Source organism: Xyrauchen texanus, chromosome 3, assembly GCF_025860055.1.
Source record: "Xyrauchen texanus isolate HMW12.3.18 chromosome 3, RBS_HiC_50CHRs, whole genome shotgun sequence".
In the NCBI taxonomy this organism is placed as follows: Eukaryota; Metazoa; Chordata; class Actinopteri; order Cypriniformes; family Catostomidae; genus Xyrauchen; species Xyrauchen texanus.
Genome location: NC_068278.1, coordinates 35,369,361 through 35,389,635, shown reverse-complemented (window position 1 = coordinate 35,389,635; position 20,275 = coordinate 35,369,361). Strand labels below are relative to the sequence as shown.

Genomic DNA, 20,275 nt, shown 5'->3' with positions numbered 1-20,275 from the left:
TATTGTGCACGTTTTTCTTTTTTCTGTCTGTTTCTGGGGGAAGTTTGGGGTTTGATTGTTGCACTAGTGTTGGAATGTGGTCTTTATAATTTAGTTTTTGACACACAATCTATTTTTTCTAATCTGTCAAAATGTCAAATGTTAATATGAGTGGACTGTCTCTCTCCATGTGGAATGTGAATGGGTTGGGGAACCCCATAAAAAGAAGGCAGATTGTTTATTTTCTTAAACAAAAGAAATATGATATAGTGTTTCTTCAAGGAACACATCTTTCCCTGCAGGAGGCTGAAAAATTTGGGAAGATATGTGGTGGGCATGTTTTCTTTAGTGCTGGCTCAAGTAAGAGCAGGGGAGTCATTACAATGATAAGTAAGCATCTACAATTCAAATGTCTCAAACAGATTAAAGATAAATTGGGAAGAGTCATTACCGTTTTAGCAGAAATCCAGGGGCAAAGGTTGATTTTTGGCTAATATTTACACACCTAATGCTGATGATCAGGGATTTTTTTTATAGATCTTGAAGGGATGTTGCAAGCCGCTGGCACCCCACATGTTATAATATTTGGAGGAGACTTTAATCTATTGAAGGACTCAGTCCTTGATCCTAGTGAAGCAAAAGTGTGTAAGCCCCCTAGAGTAACATTAACGCTTCACAAGATGTGTAAATATCTTGGTCTTGCAGATATTAAAAGTGCAGAGGCAGAGCTGAAGTGCCGAATGTCATCTGATGGCCTCAGAGAATTGACACGTTTGAAATACAGCTATAATACAATTTTGTCACAGAAGGTGGAGTTTTGGACATTCATACTTTGAGTCGGGGGACAAAGCAGGACATTTTCTGGCTAGATATATTATGCAGAGAGAGTCTTTTTCTACCATTCCCTGAAATCAACTGGTGGTGAAAATTTTATCCAGCATTGATATTAATAATACTTTTAAAGAATTATTGATCTCTATAGTTCCATGTCTTCATCTACTGATGAAGATATTTGAAACTTGGTGGAACCATTAGAACACCATAAACTGACGACTGTGCAAAAAAAAAAATTCTCTTGATTCTGAGATAACCTTGGAGGAGCTTGGCAAGTTAATTAAGGCTCCGGGGCCAGATGGCTTTGCCGCTGAGTTTGCTTTTACATTTTATGTTACAGAACTGGCTCCAATTTTCTAGACGTGTACGGAATCATTAAAGTGTGGAGAGCTTCCGGCAACCATGACACAAGCCCGGATCAGTCTGATTCTTAAAAAGGACAAAGATCCAAGCGAGTGTAAGAATTATCGTCCAATTTCCCTGAGCCAGCTAGATGTTAAATTTGTCCAATTTTGGCAAATCGATTAAGTAAAGTTATGAAATCTCTTATAGATCAGGTGGGGTTTATTCAGGGCCGCAGCTGTTCTGTTAACATTAGGCATTTCATCAATATCACATGGTCAGTGGCGAATGTTCAAACTCCTGTTACTGCCATCTCCCTTGATGCCGAAAAGGCATTTGATATGTTAGAATGGGATTATCTTTTTAAGATTTTGGAAATCCACGGGTTTATGAGTACGTTTATTGGATGGATTAAGTTACTTTATAAACACCCGGTAGCGGTGGTACAAACAAATGGATTAATTTCAGATTAGTTTACTCTGTATAGAGGCACCCGGCAGGGTTGCCCTCTTTCTCCATTATTGTTCTTTCTTGCCCATCTTGAACCATTATCAGCCACGATAAGAAAGGAAGATGATTTTCCAGGGGTGGTGGTGGGAGGTAAGGTGTATATGCTTTTGCTTTATGCAGATGATATTTTTTCTTTTATTCGTCTCCAACCCTACTAGATCTGTAACTTGCCTCCACAGAATTGTTAATTCCTTTTCTAAGTTCTCAGGATACACAGTCAATTGGTCTAAATCCAAAGCTTTGGCTCTGACTGTCATGTCTTGTCCTATCCAGTCATTATATGTTTTGTTCTTGTTCTTTCCTTCTACTCTTTCGCCATCTGCTGGCTCTCTGGTTACTTCTCCCCCTTCCTCTCGTTCTCCAGCTGCTTATCATCTCCCCTTAATTCTCCGTCAATTCCCTTCCCACCTGTTCCCGTTTTCCCGCTGATTAGATCTCTACTTCTTTCCCTGCTTTCGCTGCTTTCGTTGTCTGAGTCTCACTTGAGTTTCACACGTTGAAACAAAACGTTGTCTACTTGTCGCTGTCCAGTCCTGTCCTATTGGCATCCGCCTCTCTACGCTCTTTTCTCCGTTAATTACCTGGATATATTTGTGTTCTGTTCAGTTCGCCCCGTGCTGCCAGAAGTCTGGTCCCCACGGTGTCACCTCAATCCCTGTCTACCCCCAGGGGAGTCTACAGCCTGACGGCGCAACACTGCAACCCCCGGCTGATGCCTAAGGGACACTCGCTAAGAGCTCAGAAGAAGCTTCCTTTATTCTTCGCCCACTCTGCGGGTTGTTTGTGTTAACCTTTGCCTCTCAAGGAGAAGATTTTGTGTTCATTTTTGTGTTGCTAAGAACTTTCATTAAAGAACTACATTTCTGTTACATCGCTCTTGGGTCCTCACTTACCTCCACAACACTAACAGCATACTGCCCAGTAGTGGCTTTCCAGCTATTACTTTTGACCCTTTAATAAAAAGGTTTTTGAGCAATGTAGACAGGTGGGCTTCACTACATTTATCTATGACTGGGAAGGTTAATGTTATAAAAATGAATTATTATATGGTTAGGTCTCCCCAATATTTTGTTTTACTATTATGCTTTTGGTCTTAGACATTTGGTCGCTTCCACCTGAGAGATCCCCTCCCTGGCTCTTTATTGAACAGGAGGTCCTTGCCCCTATCTTGCCATTGCAAAGTCTTTCTACCAAGCTGCCCGGAGAAGTAAAGACACATCCCGTTATCTTGCACATGCATTTAGTGTGGACAAAAGTTTCAATTCCAACATTTAGCTGAATGTTGTTGCAAGTATTTGTTTAAACCAGTCCCCTTTCTGCTGGACAGAATGGATTGAGAAGGGAGTTCCTGCCCTTGGTTACCTGTATGAAAATGGAGCATTGAGATCCTTTGAAAATATTAAACAGCAGTTTTGGATTCCCAGATCTCAATTCTTCGGGTACTTACAGCTGCACCATCTACTTTGTACCATCTTTGGGTGTAGTGCGCAGCCCCCTAAAGCGGCAGACATTCTTGAGATGGTGCTTGTTGCTTTTGGAAAGGGTCACGAGGCTTCAGCGTACTATTCCTGGCTAATTCAGAGTCTAGGGGATGGGGCTTTAACATCTCTTTAATTAAAAAAAGCAAGATTGTGTTTAGTTTTATTCAGCATTATATATAATTGGGCCTGTGGGACGTTCATGTTTTTCACCATAATAATTACTAATAACTGGTTTCCAAACTTCTTTTCTAATTTACAGATTTGTTGAAATCTGACAAGCATCCTTAATGTGAGAAATCAACCATAAATTAATGTTTTGTTATAATTTCCTGCCCTCTTGTTATTCCAAACCTGTGACATGAAAAATATTAGAAAATATTATTAATATTATTAAATATTAATGTAAGAGTCACCATTCCCTTTTAAAATATGGAGAAAAAAATATGCAGTGACAGTAAATGGTGACCACAAGGCTAGCATTCTGTCTAACATCTCCTTGATTGTGTTGCATTGAAGAAAGACATATGATTTGAAACAACATGAGGGTGGATGATGACAAGTTCCATTAATAATTATTATTATTATTAGTAGTTGTAGTAGTATAATTATTCTGTAATACATGTTAAATATGTATTATGTAATGGAAAATTGGGGCATAATCGTCCATTATGTGGAAATAACTAGTTACTTGCTTTTTGAGTTTCTTTTAATTGGATAATATCTTACTCTTACTCAAGTAGTGTTTTACATTACTACTTGTACTTGAGTAAAGATTTTGGGTACTCCACCCACCTCAGTTCACCTCCTGATCCCTCTTTCTCTTGCAGAGCCTGATAATGAAGCTTCCATGCACTGTCAATCTTCTCGTCCCTGTAGCCCCGTTCACAGTGTGCAGGAGCTGCACTCCAAACTCTCCAGCAGTCCTCCAAGGTCCAGCCCCCTCAGAACTGGCCCCACATACACTTTCAAGAAAGGTCTGCTTTTCACATATCAGCATAGACCTATGTGGCACAAATAAAAGTTGGTTTTAAAGATTCTTTGGCTTTGCACTAAATAAACATTACCATTTTTTGTCCTATAGTTCAGATGCTGCTTGGCACCAAGAAGAAGCAGCCCTGTTTCCGCAGTGTTATTTCCGATATCTTTGATGGATCCATTCTGAGTCTTGTTCAGTGTTTGACGTGCGACCGGGTGAGAGAGGATGCATGGAGCTTTTATGACTCTAGAGGGCACCACCAAGCATCAAATCACATGCCTTACACTTCACAACGCATTACTACAATGAAGATGAAACTACAATATAGTTAGTCAGTGAAGTACCATCTAGTATTTAATGAACTTCAAAGTCACTTCTAGAAGAGTACTGTCATATATATATAGGGACACACAACAGTGGATCAAATCAAATGTGTTCATATCACAGAAACCAATCTCCAATGTAAGACTTCTGGAAGAGTAGTGCTGCAAAGAAAATATCTGCCTTTGTAGGTGTCGACAACAGTGGAGACCTTTCAGGACCTGTCCCTGCCTATTCCGGGTAAAGAAGATTTGGCCAAACTCCACTCCTCCATCCACCAGAGTGCTCCTGTTAAAACTGGAGTCTGCACAGATAGCTATGCGTCTCAGGGCTGGATCTCCTACATCATGGAATCCATACGAAGGTATAGGAGAGAGATAGTAAGAGAGATTCAATTTAATATATTTAAGATAATCAAGATATGGAGAGAACAAAAGACACATTTTATTCACTTGAGGAAAAATCCACAACCAGAATTTAAATTAATATTTAAGAATTCAATATAGTAGCTTTGTAAGCAAATTTTAATCCTTAAATATAAACCTGCATGCAGGTTTGTGGTCTCCTGTATTCCTTTCTGGTTTTGGGGCCCCTTGATAACGCTGGAGGACTGCCTGGCAGCCTTCTTTGCCGCAGATGAGTTGAAAGGTAAGAACAACATATTCAACTAATTATGTGTAACACAGATAAGGGGAAAATAGGAAGACAAACTTTTGCATTTCATCATATTGCTTGACAACCCTTGGCCGTTTTTCCCCCTTTCCCAACAGGAGACAACATGTACAGCTGTGAACGATGTAAAAAGTAAGCTATATTATGAAAGTTAAAATGCTTTGAGTGTGATTAACGTGTAAAAATGCAGTAGTTACAATAACATCAAAGCATTTTACATCTCAATAGTAGTTGTTTCAATTCTGTTCATTTAGTTTATTTGTTTGGTAAACATGAGCTCATCTTTTTCCCAGATTGAGAAATGGTGTGAAATATTGTAAAGTTCTGCGTCTACCAGAAGTGAGTGCCCTCCATTTTTATCTTCTCATTCACTGCATTTTTTAATACATTTGGTGTTCAAAGTGGGTTTGTTTTTCTGTGTTCTCTGCAGATTTTGTGCATTCACCTGAAGCGTTTCAGACATGAAGTCATGTACTCATTTAAGATAAATAGCCACGTATCATTCCCTTTGGAGGGTTTGGATCTCAAGCCCTTTTTGGCTAAGGAGAGCCCATCTCAGATTACTACTTTCGACCTGCTGTCTGTCATCTGTCACCATGGCACTGCTGGCAGTAAGTTATTCTATGTAATATTGTGAATATAGTAGCTTTTAGATGAGAGAGATGGGCTGGTATCCATTCATCTCTGACACGTACTCTTTTGAACCCCAATCTTTATATTCAGCAAGTTCCCACAAGTAACAAAAGTCACATTATTTTGCCTTGTGTTTTATTTAAATTAAATATACGTTTTTTTTTTCTTTTTCTGTCAAGGTGGTCATTACATAGACTACAGTCAGAATGTGATTAATGGACAGTGGTACGAGTTTGACGATCAGTACGTAACAGAGGTGCACGAGACCGTAGTGCAGAGCGCTGAAGCCTACGTCCTCTTCTACAGGTACACCTATTAAATTCAGTGCCATTTTGTTGACTAGGGCTGCAACTAATGATTATTTTGATAATCGATTAATCTAACGATTATTAGAACGGGTATTCGACTATTCAGCGATTATTGCAATGATTCATCATTAGCTCTTAACCGATTATTTAGCTTGTGCCCCGACTTAAAAGGTTGTATTAAACGTGCTTACTAACAATAGAGGACAAAATCATCTTTTAAAAATACCTCTAAATGATATTCACTGAATTAAAGGGAAAAATACTTTTTATTAAGTTTAATTCAGTATAGAAATTCACTGCAAATTGTTATCAAGTGTTTTTGTCTTGTTTTTTGTTTAAAATTGTCTAAAAATCCCTAAAACAATTTACTTGAGAAGCAACATATAAGATATTTAGACTTGCTTGAAGAAAATGTATCTTAAGTGTATTTTTTATACAACTGTGAGTGTAGTAAAGACAAAATATATTTATATTCAAGATCTATTCTCTAAAAGTAAGTCTAGATATCTTATATGCTGCTTCTCAATTGAATTCATCTTTTTTTAAAGGATTTTTAGATATTTTAAAATATTTTTATTTTTTATATTATATTCAACGTTCTCAAATAACAATTTTTTCTTCTGCAGTATAGCTGTTAAAGAAAATGTACATTGTTATAAATGAGTTTTATATATTCTTATTGGAAAACAAGCCAAAACAATTCATAAACGGATTTTGTTGAGGTGTATGGGGCGAAGACTTCCTCTCTCACCTTTCTGTTCACTTCAATCCATCTTTAACTCACAAAAAAAACAAACTCTCTCGTACTAATAATGCTGCGTATTGCCAATTTTCTTCACGGTAAGAAATGCACAGTGACATATTTTATGATTGAATAAGTCATGAGCCATCGCGTTATAATCTAGCGGTAGCAAGCATGCGCGCTCGAGGGATTAGTATCCCCGCAACAGAGTTCATCAGCCAGGTGCAGTTTCAATCTCTCCCCTTAGATTGGACATTCACGCAACTCATAGAAGGGGAACTGACCGCACAGAGAAATGCCAGTTTCGGAGTTTGTAGTTAATTAAATGACCTGTTTCCGTATTATTTGAACTTCAATAAAGCTATAACGCATTAAAACTGTATTTAAGATGTAACACTGGAGCGTTTCCTTTAAAATGCTCCGGCTCCGCTTATTCCACAACGAGAGTGCTTCTGTATTTACTTATTTGTTATTTTTGTATAATTCCCTTGTACTTTGTGATCTACATAAGATGTAGCTGTTTGGAAGGTTTAGAGCGCATCTGGACTGTGATCAGTGTAATTCTTCCTCTCTTCAGTCAGGCGCGAGCTGCAGTGCTGCTCTCACGAGTCATCATTACAGTTTAATGTGATCTCATGTTACGTTAAATGAGATCAAACGACTATTCGACAATGAACATTTTTGTCGACAATTTTTTATTGTTGACGTTGTCGACTAATCGTTTCAGCCCTATTGTTGACCTTATAATGTTAATGGTGCACTCAGGAATTTTTTGCTCCCTATAATACACTCAATAAATTCTTTAATTATGTTGGCTTGATGAAGAAAACATACTGTTATTCTACAAACTTGGTTTAGGCAAAAACCTAAACCTAACTCAACCTAGAGCTTTCAAGCTACATCCACCAAACCTTCTTGAATAGTGTGCTATGGCTTTTCTAACTGACCGGGCTTGCGGATTTCACACAGTAGACAATAAAAAAATTGAAAATTCCATAGACTTACATTGACGAAACGTTAAAACGGACATCATCAAAGTTTGTCTTGACACACTTTGCCAATCTAGTTAAAACATTTTTTACCAATAGTAGTGTGCAAATACAATTCAGAAGATGATTTATGAAACATAAACATAAAAGTACATCTTTTTCAAAGCAAGCAAACCAAACAATAAAACAACAAACACAATATACTACATATTAAAGACAACAGAGCCCAAGTCAACAGCCTAGTTCAGAGTGATGGTATGGATCAGCATGTGGACACCAGTGAAAAGATAAAATGCCCTACACACATTGGCTGCTGGATTGATGAAATTAACAGAGCCATGATTAAGACAACAAATGCCAAGATCTCAAGTGGCAAGAACAAACACAACGCCGCCAGCTACCATACCAAAATGCCTCTTCCCAAGACACATTCACCCTATAGATAAAGTTGTCATTGAGACCCTGCCCACATGTGGGAGAAAATAAATCCTGATTTCCATAGTTACCCATTCCTTATATGGTTTAGAGAAATATCCAACAGATTTGGCCACTTTTCTGAAAGAAAACACTCCAAAATGTTTCTTTGTGTTTGTTTGTTTGTAATTCAGATACTGCAAAAAAACAGATCAAGGCCTGTATTCACAAATAATCTAGAAGGCTAAAAGTAGCTCCTAATGCTGACATTTTTGGAGTAACTCTTTAAAAATTAAGGGCATGTCACTCCTAATTTTAGGACTTGTAAAATTTTCATCTAAGAGTAATTCATGATGCATTTTATCTCTAAAAGTATGACATTGACATCTTCATTTTAAATCAAGTAATACGTTTATTTACAAATATTTCTGCTTGGGGAGTCCCATTTTACAAATTTTACATTGCAAAGTTGCAATGTAATTGATGTTATAGAGTGTATGAAGTGTGTTAAATTATATATAGTTGAAACAAAACATACCCTAGCAGTTCGTATATCAGTTTATATCAGATGCGTCACTAGGAGCTGGAAAAAATATTCTATTCTCATTTTAGAGAACATTTAGCCAAGCCTAAAAATTCAGGCCTAGAAAGCAATCGACTGTGGTTAACCTAACAGCGAAAGGAGGAGGTGTACTGGATTAAAAAAATTAAGAATAATACAACCAAAAGGTTTAAACCAAATATATATATTCTATTAATAGACTATAGTTTTATGGTTTTGGTAAGGCGTCTAGCTGATTTTAACCTTACCAGTTATTCTGATTGTTAATTTTCAGTCCAGGATATATATACAGTGAGGAAAATAAGTATTTGAACACCCTGCTATTTTGCAAGTTCTCCCACTTGGAAATCATGGAGGGATCTGAAATTGTCATCGTAGGTGCATGTCCACTGTGAGAGACATAATCTAAAAAAAAAATCCAGAAATCACAATATATGATTTTTTAACTATTTATTTGTATGATACAGCTGCAAATAAGTATTTGAACACCTGAGAACATCAGTGTTAATATTTGGTACAGTAGCCTTTGTTTGCAATTACAGAGGTCAAACGCTTCCTGTAGTTTTTCACCAGGTTTGCACACACTGCAGGAGGGATTTTGGCCCACTCCTCCACACAGATCTTCTCTAGATCAGTCAGGTTTCTGGGCTGTCGCTGAGAAACACGGAGTTTGAGCTCCCTCCAAAGATTCTCTATTGGGTTTAGGTCTGAGACTGGCTAGGCCACGCCAGAACCTTGATATGCTTCTTATAGAGCCACTCCTTGGTTATCCTGGCTGTGTGCTTCGGGTCATTGTCATGTTGGAAGACCCAGCCTCGACCCATCTACAATGCTCTAACTGAGGGAAGGAGGTTGTTCCCCAAAATCTCGCAATACATGGCCCCGGTCATCCTCTCCTTAATACAGTGCAGTCGCCCTGTCCCATGTGCAGAAAAACACCCCCAAAGCATGATGCTACCACCCCCATGCTTCACAGTAGGGATGGTGTTCTTGGGATGGTACTCATCATTCTTCTTCCTCCAAACACGGTTAGTGGAATTATGACCAAAAAGTTCTATTTTTGTCTCATCTGACCACATGACTTTCACCCATGACTCCTCTGGATCATCCAAATGGTCATTGGCAAACTTAAGACGGGCCTTGACATGTGCTGGTTTAAGCAGGGGAACCTTCCGTGCCATGCATGATTTCAAACCATGACGCCTTAGTGTATTACCAACAGTAACCTTGGAAACGGTGGTCCCAGCTCTTTTCAGGTCATTGACCAGCTCCTCCCGTGTAGTTCTGGGCTGATTTCTCACCTTTCTTAGGATCATTGAGACCCCACGAGGTGAGATCTTGCATGGAGCCCCAGTCCGAGGGAGATTGACAGTCATGTTTAGCTTCTTCCATTTTCTAATGATTGCTCCAACAGTGGACCTTTTTTCACCAAGCTGCTTGGCAATTTCCCGTAGCCCTTTCCAGCCTTGTGGAGGTGTACAATTTTGTCTCTAGTGTCTTTGGACAGCTCTTTGGTCTTGGCCATGTTAGTAGTTGGATTCTTACTGATTGTATGGGGTGGACAGGTGTCTTTATGCAGCTAACGACCTCAAACAGGTGCATCTAATTTAGGATACTAAATGGAGTGGAGGTGGACATTTTAAAGGCAGACTAACAGGTCTTTGAGGGTCAGAATTCTAGCTGATAGACAGGTGTTCAAATACTTATTTGCAGCTGTATCATACAAATAAATAGTTAAAAAATCATATATTGTGATTTCTGGATTTTTTTTTTTTAGATTATGTCTCTCACAGTGGACATGCACCTACGATGACAATTTCAGACCCCTCCATGATTTCCAAGTGGGAGAACTTGCAAAATAGCAGGGTGTTCAAATACTTATTTTCCTCACTGTATATATATTGTTGTCTGTCTTGGCAGACAATTAGCGGTTCCCTGTTTACCAATCACTGCGGATGATTTAAAAGAGCATGCTGATAAAACGTGACATCATCCATAGCATTGAGGTCAACTCCGCTTACTCTTATCTTAAGATTTCCTTAATAAAACTTGCTCTTAGTAGTTTTGTGAATAAGTTTTAAGCAAAAACTCATAGCTAGGAACTCTTTGGAGAACCGCTAGTGGTAAGATAAAAAGCTTTGTGAAAACGGGCCATGATTTTTTTGCCCTGACAATTTTAATAAAAGAAACTAACCGAAGACGAGCAATTCAGCGATTAGTATGATAAGAGATGTATTTTGAATGTCTGCAGAAGACTTTACTTTGTATATTTAATATATAACTATGGTAACCAAGTTGTTACCCACACTAAACCACGTCCTCTGTACATGATGCATTGCATTCCGTATCTGTTTGCAGCAGGAAGGCAGGGAGAGAGCTTGCAGCTGACCGACCGTGCACCAGCACAAACCATTGACCAATGCATATGAAATTGAATCCAAGAATGTGCATTTCGTTGATGTGTGTAATACGAGACAGAGGAAAAAACTGAAGAAAAGAACACAACAAAAGATAAACAAACAGCTCTGGATGAAGCGGCAGTGGTTATAATAAATTAACTTGAACCATCCATGCCAGGAGGTGTCCGTATACACTCAACACCACTGGGGCTAATAAGAGCCTGCCAAATATAAACAAAAACGTACTGAGTGCAACCGTAAATGGTTTTAATTTGGTGCTTCATGTCATTTTGTCATTGTGATATTATTGTCTTTTGTCAGGAAGAGCAGTGAAGAGTCAGTGAGGGAGAGACAGAACGCAGTAGCTCTGGCTAATTTAAAGGAGCCCAGTCTCTTGCAGTTCTACATCTCCAGAGAATGGCTCAACAAGTTCAACACATTCACTGAGCCTGGGCCCATCACCAATCACACTTTCCTCTGTCAACATGGAGGTATACTCAGATTGACATCTAAAATCCTCCAACACTCTGTCAGATAAGTAGGTTTAATTACAGTGGGCAGCAATTTCAGTGTGTATCAAAGACTGTTTGTACATTGGTAGATTTTTAAACTGTTTCAGTTGCTGTGGCAGTAAAAATTTAATTCAGGTAATATGTTATACAGGAATCCCTCCAACTAAGTACCATTATGTGAATGATCTGGTCGTGATCCTACCCCAAAATGTGTGGGAATATCTTTATAACAGGTGAGTCATACATAGGAATGCACATATTTAGGACATTTATCACCATGGGATGTTTGATTTGGTAAGTAGGCCTTCCTACAAAAGTTTGAAAATATTTAGTTACAAAATAGTTCTATTAAGTTCAACCTGAAATAACAAAATGTGTAAAGGAGTTCTGTTGGTTTTGAGATATCTGTCAGACATAAGGAACTCCAGCACCAATGTAATGTAAACATTGTTGAGTTACCGTATGTGTTTGCTTCATTCCATTTGTCATGCTTTGAACAATTTCACAGGTTTGGGGGAGGCCCAGCTGTAAATCACTTATACCTGTGTGCCACCTGCCAAGTGGAGATCGAGACTTTAGCCAAACGGCGGAAACTGGAGATGGACACCTTCATCAAGGTGGACAAAATCGAGTTTGCTTGAGTGTTAAATATTATGTTGCCATCATTTGTAGCCAACTGAGAACTACTGTAAAGCCTAATTTTTACACATCCACCATAGCACTTTTTTTTTTGCATGGAATCACAGATGGGGAGACAGCTTTTATTTGAAATGTTTTTCTTCTTGGCTATCCAGTATCCCAGCAGATTTACATATTTTGGTAGCATGATGTGGAAACATCTCTGGAGCAATTAGTGATTGATGCATAAAGCCAGAGAACTGATGAAACGCAGGCCTCATACTGGACAGATCAAGCTCATGATCTGAAATGTAATTTTGTCAAAAGTGCATTCTTGAGATGTGCATCACTTCACTAGTTTTAGAATCGTCATGTTTTAAAGCTTGTAAACAGAGATCACATTGTCAAGCTTGAAACAGAGTTGGTTGTTAAGTATAAAGTTGGAGTGAAAAACGACATATAATTTAGAATTCCAGACTAATAAATATGGTCTATTTAAGGATGGTGGGGGTCTAAGTTATCTCTCTGTCCATCTTTAGTTGAATAAGGAGTTTCAGGCTGAAGAAGCTCCTACAGTCATCCTATGTATAAGTATGCAGTGGTTCAGAGAATGGGAGAACTATGTCAAGGGTAAAGACAATGGTAAACCCTCATACATGTCCACACAAACTAACAGAAGCACATTTCAACACATCTACATGATATTATGCTGATTATTTGTATAATTTGGAAACATATACAGCAAAAAGAATAATGTAGCTCTGGGAAATGTTTTGTTCACTGACCTGAGAGCTGAAATTTAAAAGCCTATATATATATATATATATATATATATATATATATATATATATATATATATATATATATATATATATATATATACACACTCACCTAAAGGATTATTAGGAACACCTGTTCAATTTCTCATTAATGCAATTATCTAATCAACCAATCACATGGCAGTTGCTTCAATGCATTTAGGGGTGTGGTCCTGGTCAAGACAATCTCCTGAACTCCAAACTGAATGTCAGAATGGGAAAGAAAGGTAATTTTAAGCAATTTTGAGTGTGGCATGGTTGTTGGTGCCAGACGGGCCGGCCTGAGTATTTCACAATCTGCTCAGTTACTGGGATTTTCATGCACAACCATTTCTAGGGTTTACAAAGAATGGTGTGAAAAGGGAAAAACATCCAGTATGCGGCAGTCCTGTGGGCGAAAATGCCTTGTTGATGCTAGAGGTCAGAGGAGAATGGGCCGACTGATTCAAGCTGATAGAAGAGCAACTTTGCCTGAAATAACCACTCGTTACAACCGAGGTATGCAGCAAAGCATTTGTGAAGCCACAACACGCACAACCTTGAGGCGGATGGGCGACAACAGCAGAAGACCCCACCGGGTACCACTCATCTCCACTACAAATAGGAAAAAGAGGCTACAATTTGCAAGAGCTCACCAAAATTGGACAGTTGAAGACTGGAAAAATGTTGCCTGGTCTGATGAGTCTCGATTTCTGTTGAGACATTTAGATGGTAGAGTCAGAATTTGGTGTAAACAGAATGAGAACATGGATCCATCATGCATTGTTACCACTGTGCAGGCTGGTGGTGGTGGTGTAATGGTGTGGGGGATGTTTTCTTGGCACACTTTAGGCCCCTTAGTGCCAATTGGGCATTGTTTAAATGCCACGGCCTACCTGAGCATTGTTTCTGACCATGTCCATCCCTTTATGGCCACCATGTACCCATCCTCTGATGGCTACTTCCAGCAGGATAATGCACCATGTCACAAAGCTTGAATCATTTCAAATTGGTTTCTTGAACATGACAATGAGTTCACTGTTCTAAAATGGCCCCCACAGTCACCAGATCTCAACCCAATAGAGCATCTTTGGGATGTGGTGGAACGGGAGCTTCGTGCCCTGGATGTGCATCCCACAAATCTCCATCAAGTGCAAGATGCTATCCTATCAATATGGGCCAACATTTCTAAAGAATGCTTTCAGCACCTTGTTGAATCAATGCCACATAGAATTAAGGCATTTCTGAAGGCGAAAGGGGGTCAAACACAGTATTAGTATGGTGTTCCTAATAATCCTTTAGGTGAGTGTGTGTGTGTGTATATATATATATATATATATATGTATGTATGTATATATAATTATACAAATCCTATATTTATCTGAACAGTAAAGGAACAGTTCACCCAGAATGTATCATTCTCTCATCATTTACTCACCCTTATGTCATTTTTAAACTTGTATGACATTATTTAGCAGAAGACAAAGATATTTTAGGGGAGATATGATGTCCAAACAATGCAAGTGAATGGTGACCAAGCTCCGAAAAGGACCTAAAGGCAGTACAAAGGTAATCCATAAGACTCCTGTGGTTTAATCCATGTCTTCTGAAGTGATCCGATCGGTTTTGGGTGAGAACAGACCAAAAAGTAGCTCCCTTTCACTGTACATTTTGCCATTGCAGTCTCTTGGCACGATCATAATATTCAAGCTCAGTTACGCTTTCTACACACTAGGAAGTGTAATAAAGCTTGAAATCATGATCACCAAGGAGACTGCTGATGCCAAAGATTTATAGTAAAATAGGAGTTATTCTTGGTCTGTTCTCACCCAGAATCGATTGCGTCACTTCAGAAGACATGGATTAATCCACAGAAGTCTTATGGATTACCTTTGTACTGCCTTTAGGTCCTTTTCGGAGCTTGGTCACCATTAACTTGCATTGTATGGACAAACATACATCATATCTCTGTTGTGTATTGTGTTTGTAAACTTGAAACATTTGTCATCTCTCAGCTACCTGGAAACATTTGCTTGCATACTGTAAAGATCATTATTATTTTCCTCATCTTTCTCTCTTTCCTGGTCCAGAGCCTCCAGGCCCCATCGACAACAGCAAGATTGCAGTATTGAAAAGCGGACATATCCAGCTGAAACTGGGTATGGGATATGTGTGCTTGCCTGTCTTCAAAATGTACTTGTCTGTGACTCATCTATGTAAAAGAATTTGTCTGGCTCGTTTGTGTTTGTAGATGGTTCATTATCTATCTGTGTTGGTTTGTAGGAGCAGACTACGGACAAATATCTGAGGAAACATGGCAGTACTTGTTAAGTATTTATGGCGGTGGGCCAGAGATTGCTGTGCGGCAAACCATCAGCCCCCCAGACACTGATACGCATGGAGAAAGGAAGATAGAGGCAGAGACCAGAGCTCTCTGAAGTGGTAAATCACAGATACAAACACACTCACAAATAAATAACACTAAAAAAGACTGAACATACAAATTTCATATACATTGTGTACTCACAGGCACACATAGGAAGTGTGAGAGGGTGAGAAATGCACTTAATACCGGACAAATTTAATCTGCATACTTGGTTCAGACTGGTATGATGCAGACAAGCTGCATTAATAACTAACTACATACATCAGTGTTTCTTACACATATCCAGTGGCGACTTAACACAACCAAAATTGTTTATTGTACAAAAGTTTCTTCAAAATCAGACATTCAATGTATAACATGTTTTAATTTTGCCCAAAATATGAATAACGCTTTTCCATCATTGGGCAGAACACTCGGAGCATGGTGAGTAAGGGTTCCAATAGCATTTCCACTTGAGCATGGTTCAGTACAGTACAATTACAAACCGTTCCCAGCCCGGATTTCTTAGCATTGTTAATCATGCTCAACCTTGCTAGTGGAACCCATGTAGTGATGTGGTGACTCACAATCTGTCATTTGCTCAGTCAGTCCATTCTAATCCTTTTAAACTACACTGGTAGCACTGAATGTTGGACACCGTAGATGCAGTAAGCTCATTTACATGGACACCAGAAAACCATTTTTTGCAATAAAGCTGTATAAAGGCTTGGGTATATACTTTTGTTTTTTCACGTGCCAGATCATCTTGCACACGGTCAAGAGCTCAGCCTTTCAAAGTATACTCTTTTGACCACAAGCAAATATGAATGTGTTCTATGCATACATACTACAACTGCTTTGTGATCCTCTTTTAGTACAGTCAATGGCAGACACATGCGCCGACGATGTGCACAATCGAGGACCATCCACGTGTCTAAAATCTGGGCCGCATGCGGAGGGTCCGTACCGACGGTGCTAATGGCGAAATATGCATCACACATAGAGTGCACTATTGGATCTGGAACACAGAAAACCAAAGTATACCTCGGCCTTAAGATAAGAAATGATTTACATGCACTGAGTAAGCAGCGTACTCTTTACTCATATATACAGTTGAAGTTAGAAGATTAAATACACATAGGTTGAAGTCATTAAAACCACAGATTTCATATTAGCAAACTATATTTTTGAAAAGTCATTTAGGACATCTACTTTGTGCATGACACAAGTATTCTTTTCAACAATTCTTTAAAGACAGATAGTTTCACTTTTAATTGACTAGATCACAATTCCACTGGGTCAGAATTTTACACTCACTAAGTTAACTGTGTCTTTTAAACAACTTGTAAAATTCCAGAAAATGTTCTCAAGCCTATAGGCAATTAGACAATTAGCTTCTGATAGGCTAATTGGAGGCAACTGGAGGTGTACCTGTGGATGTATTTTAAGGCCTACATTGAAACTCAGTGATTCTTTGCTTGACATCATGGGAAAATCAAAGAAATCAGCCAATACTTCAGAAAAAAATCATGGACCTCCACAAGTCTGGTTCATCCTTGGGAGAAATTTCCAAATGCCTGAAGGTACCATGTTCATCTGTACAAACAATAGTATGCAAGTATAAACACTACGGGCCACACAGCCATCATACTGCTCAGGAAGGAGAAGCATTCTGTCTCCTAGAGATGAATGTAGTTTGGTGCGAAATGTGCAAATCAATCCCAGACCAACAGTAAACTACCCTGTGAAGATGCTGGATGAAACAGGTAGACAAGTATCTATATCCAAAGAGAAACTAGAAGAAAAACTCCACATAAGCTGAAAGGCAGAATAAGAAAGGATGAAGCCAAAGCTCGCAAACTGTAATCTGGCTTTTTTATGGTGGTTTTGAAGTGCACATGGGGACAAAGTTCTTACTTTTTGAAGAAATATCCTCTGGTCTGATGAAACAAAAATTTAGCTTTTTGGCCATAATGACTATTGTTATGTTTGGAGGAAAAAGGGTGAGGTTGCAGCCGAAGATCTCTATCCCAACTGTGAAACATGGGGGTGGCAGCATCTTGTTGTGGGGGTGCTTTGCTGCAGGAGGGACTGGTGCACTTCACAAATTAGATGGCATCATGAGGAAGGAAAGTTTTGTGAATATATTTCACAAACAACATCTCAAGACATCTGCCAGGAAGTTAAAGCTTGATCGAAAATGGGTCTTCCAAATGGACAATGACTCCAAGCATTTGTTGTGGCAAAATGGCTTAAGGACAACAAAGTCAAGGTATTGGAGTGGCAATCGCAAAGCCCTGACCTCAATCTGATATAAAGTTTGTGGGCAGAACTGAAAAAGGGTGTGTGATCAAGGAGGCCTACAAACCTGACTCAGTTACTCCAGTTCTGTCTGGAGGAATGGGACAAAATTCGTTGTGAAGGCTACCCAAAATGTTTGACCCAAGTTAAACAATTTAAAAGCAATGCTGCCAAATGCAAACAAATTGTATGTAAACTTCTGACCCACTGGGAATGTGATGAAAGAAATAAAAGCTGAAATAAATAATTATCTCTGATAATTGACATTTCACATTCTTAAAATAAAATAGTGATCCTAACTGATTTAAGACCGGGAATGTTTTCTACTATTAAATGTCAGGAATTGTGAGAAACATTTTAAATGTATTTGGCTGAGGTGTTTGTAAATCTTCTGACTTCAACTGTACATGTGGCTTGCTGAGTAAGCTGCTTTTTCCATAGCAACGTTATTTCCCAGTGATGCTTTTGTAAATAACAAACTTGGCATCTCAGAACTACTGTTTTAAATTCTATTTTAGCTTCCCTTTATTTCAAGATATTCCAGGGTTGTATGCTGTGTTTGTTTCCTTAACATTCCATCACAACCTGCAACAGAATTGCACTGCTGTAGTGTGGTTTCCGTCTTATTGCAAACTTTGGGATTTCCCCCAATTTACTTGGGTGCAAATGCAGAGGTTATGGACAGTAGTCGTTATTTTAAATTGGTACTTATACATTTATATATTTGATCTAATTCCCCCATTAGGGAGTTATATTACTCAAGTCTCACTGTGTGTTTCACAGTCAGAGTATTTTAGTATGGTGTTCTGTCTAAATCGGTGGGAAATTGCATGTTCGGGAACTGTTAATGGATGAAAGTCATGAGAATTATTTTTTCAATCGGTTCTCCCTCCCAACCCTGTTTACAAGGCATAGAATATCCTGTTGTTATTAATAATAGATGTGTTTTTTTTTTTTTTGCTTTTCTGTAGGTGATGACCCACATGATGTAGACCATTTTAAACCACACTTGCATTTTTGTCTCACAAGCACTTCGTGAGCATTTCTGTGAATCTATTTATCTGTGACTGACAGAGCTATAATTGTGAAGGAAATGGGTCTTATTTATTAAGTAAAAGTATATTATCAGGCGCATACAACCTAACAAAATTAATGTTCATGTGCATTGGTGATGTGCTTGTTTTGTTTGTCAGTGGAACTAAGGGTAGTGATGTCTTATATCTTAGTACATTACTTTTTTGGAAGTGCAGAGGTAAATACATGATACATTATGTACTATGACAGGACACAAGCTATATGTCATGCAAAACCTTTATTAGAGCTCTTTGCCAACTTCTGTGTAGGCATAACAGGACATGAAATTAGTGTCTGCATGTTCAAATATGCTTTTCCTGGCACATAACTCCAGCATAATCGTAATAATTCATACATAATCCATACAGAACAAGGTTGTATGCTTGCATTGTGAGTTTGTCTGAGGTTTTTACGTTAAGATACTGTTAACTCTCACAGAGACGCATAATGGTGAAGGTGAAGGCTTCAAATGTTACTAATTCACAGAAAAATGTGTATTGTTCATTCTTTCCAACACAGTTCTTACCCCATGAAACACAATCAAATGTTCATGTTCACACTAACCACTAATTCATGTTCTTTAGAAGCAATATCAGATGAATGCTTTGAAATTGCAGACAAGGTGTATGTGTTTTGAACATTACTCATTTGAAGTTAGATAGAATTTAGGTATAAAAATGACTAATCTTTAATAGCACCAGGATGTGGTGTCATAAGAAGCTTTGCATTTTCATGTTCATTTCTTGAACCAAGTGTCTGATTACTCTGTGCTACTGATATTTCAATTGTTTTTATCACCATATAACCATTTAATGATGACCCATTTTTAGATTTAGATGTTAAAAGCTGAAGAGGTGTTACTTATATTCGATATTACATTCTGTTTTAAGGCATTTTAAATCCTCTGTTGTAAAATTATAGTCTTGTCCTAATCAAAGTGAATCCTTCCTTGACACCCAACAGGGTTGCGTAAACTGCTATGTATATTATTTGTATAGTTTTCAAATAATTCACCATTTCCTCAAAATGGCAGAAACAAAACTGCTTAATCAGATGCATTGTGATGTTTTAATGATGCTCAATTTGATGACTATATTCATACAGTAGTTGCATACAACACCACACCCCAAAATGAAACAAACTAAACCACTTTTCTAAGGGAATGTGCAATGAGGTTGATCAGGTGTTTTAGGAATGTTAAAAGGAATAGTGTTAAGATGTCTGTTTTTGAAAAATATATTTGTACATAACATTTAACAGTTCTATTTATGAATGTCTTCTTTTCACATTGTGAACAATGAAAGGTCTGTTACATATTTTGTTGCAGGAACTCAAAATTCCAAGGTCATTCTTGGCGTAATGTCTTTTTTCACTTAAGTGATTTAAATCTCCTCAAATGTTAAGATGTGTCTGATTTGACTAAGTTAAATAAAGAATGTTCTTTCT

The 20,275-nt window shown here is 38.2% G+C and overlaps 1 protein-coding gene across 4 annotated transcripts in view; it reads left to right on the top strand.

Annotated features, from left to right (window-relative positions):
• Positions 1–20,275, top strand: part of LOC127624088 (ubiquitin carboxyl-terminal hydrolase 20-like) — a 29,451-nt gene extending 9,176 nt beyond the window's left edge. For 2 of the 4 annotated variants that reach the window (XM_052098750.1, XM_052098740.1), the window contains exons 11-25: positions 3,974–4,120; positions 4,228–4,337; positions 4,635–4,807; positions 4,997–5,091; positions 5,214–5,247; positions 5,409–5,454; positions 5,546–5,726; positions 5,928–6,054; positions 11,484–11,653; positions 11,826–11,907; positions 12,183–12,291; positions 12,832–12,934; positions 15,180–15,248; positions 15,373–15,531; positions 18,727–20,275. In XM_052098750.1, coding sequence (XP_051954710.1) covers positions 3,974–4,120; positions 4,228–4,337; positions 4,635–4,807; positions 4,997–5,091; positions 5,214–5,247; positions 5,409–5,454; positions 5,546–5,726; positions 5,928–6,054; positions 11,484–11,653; positions 11,826–11,907; positions 12,183–12,291; positions 12,832–12,934; positions 15,180–15,248; positions 15,373–15,527 — 1,601 coding nt within the window. In that variant the 3' untranslated portion in view covers positions 15,528–15,531; positions 18,727–20,275. Of the gene's footprint in view, positions 1–3,973; positions 4,121–4,227; positions 4,338–4,634; positions 4,808–4,996; positions 5,092–5,213; positions 5,248–5,408; positions 5,455–5,545; positions 5,727–5,927; positions 6,055–11,483; positions 11,701–11,825; positions 11,908–12,182; positions 12,292–12,831; positions 12,935–15,179; positions 15,249–15,372; positions 15,532–16,329 lie in introns of those variants that run through there. The other 2 variants (XM_052098758.1, XR_007968116.1) reach the window with 2 other exon arrangements.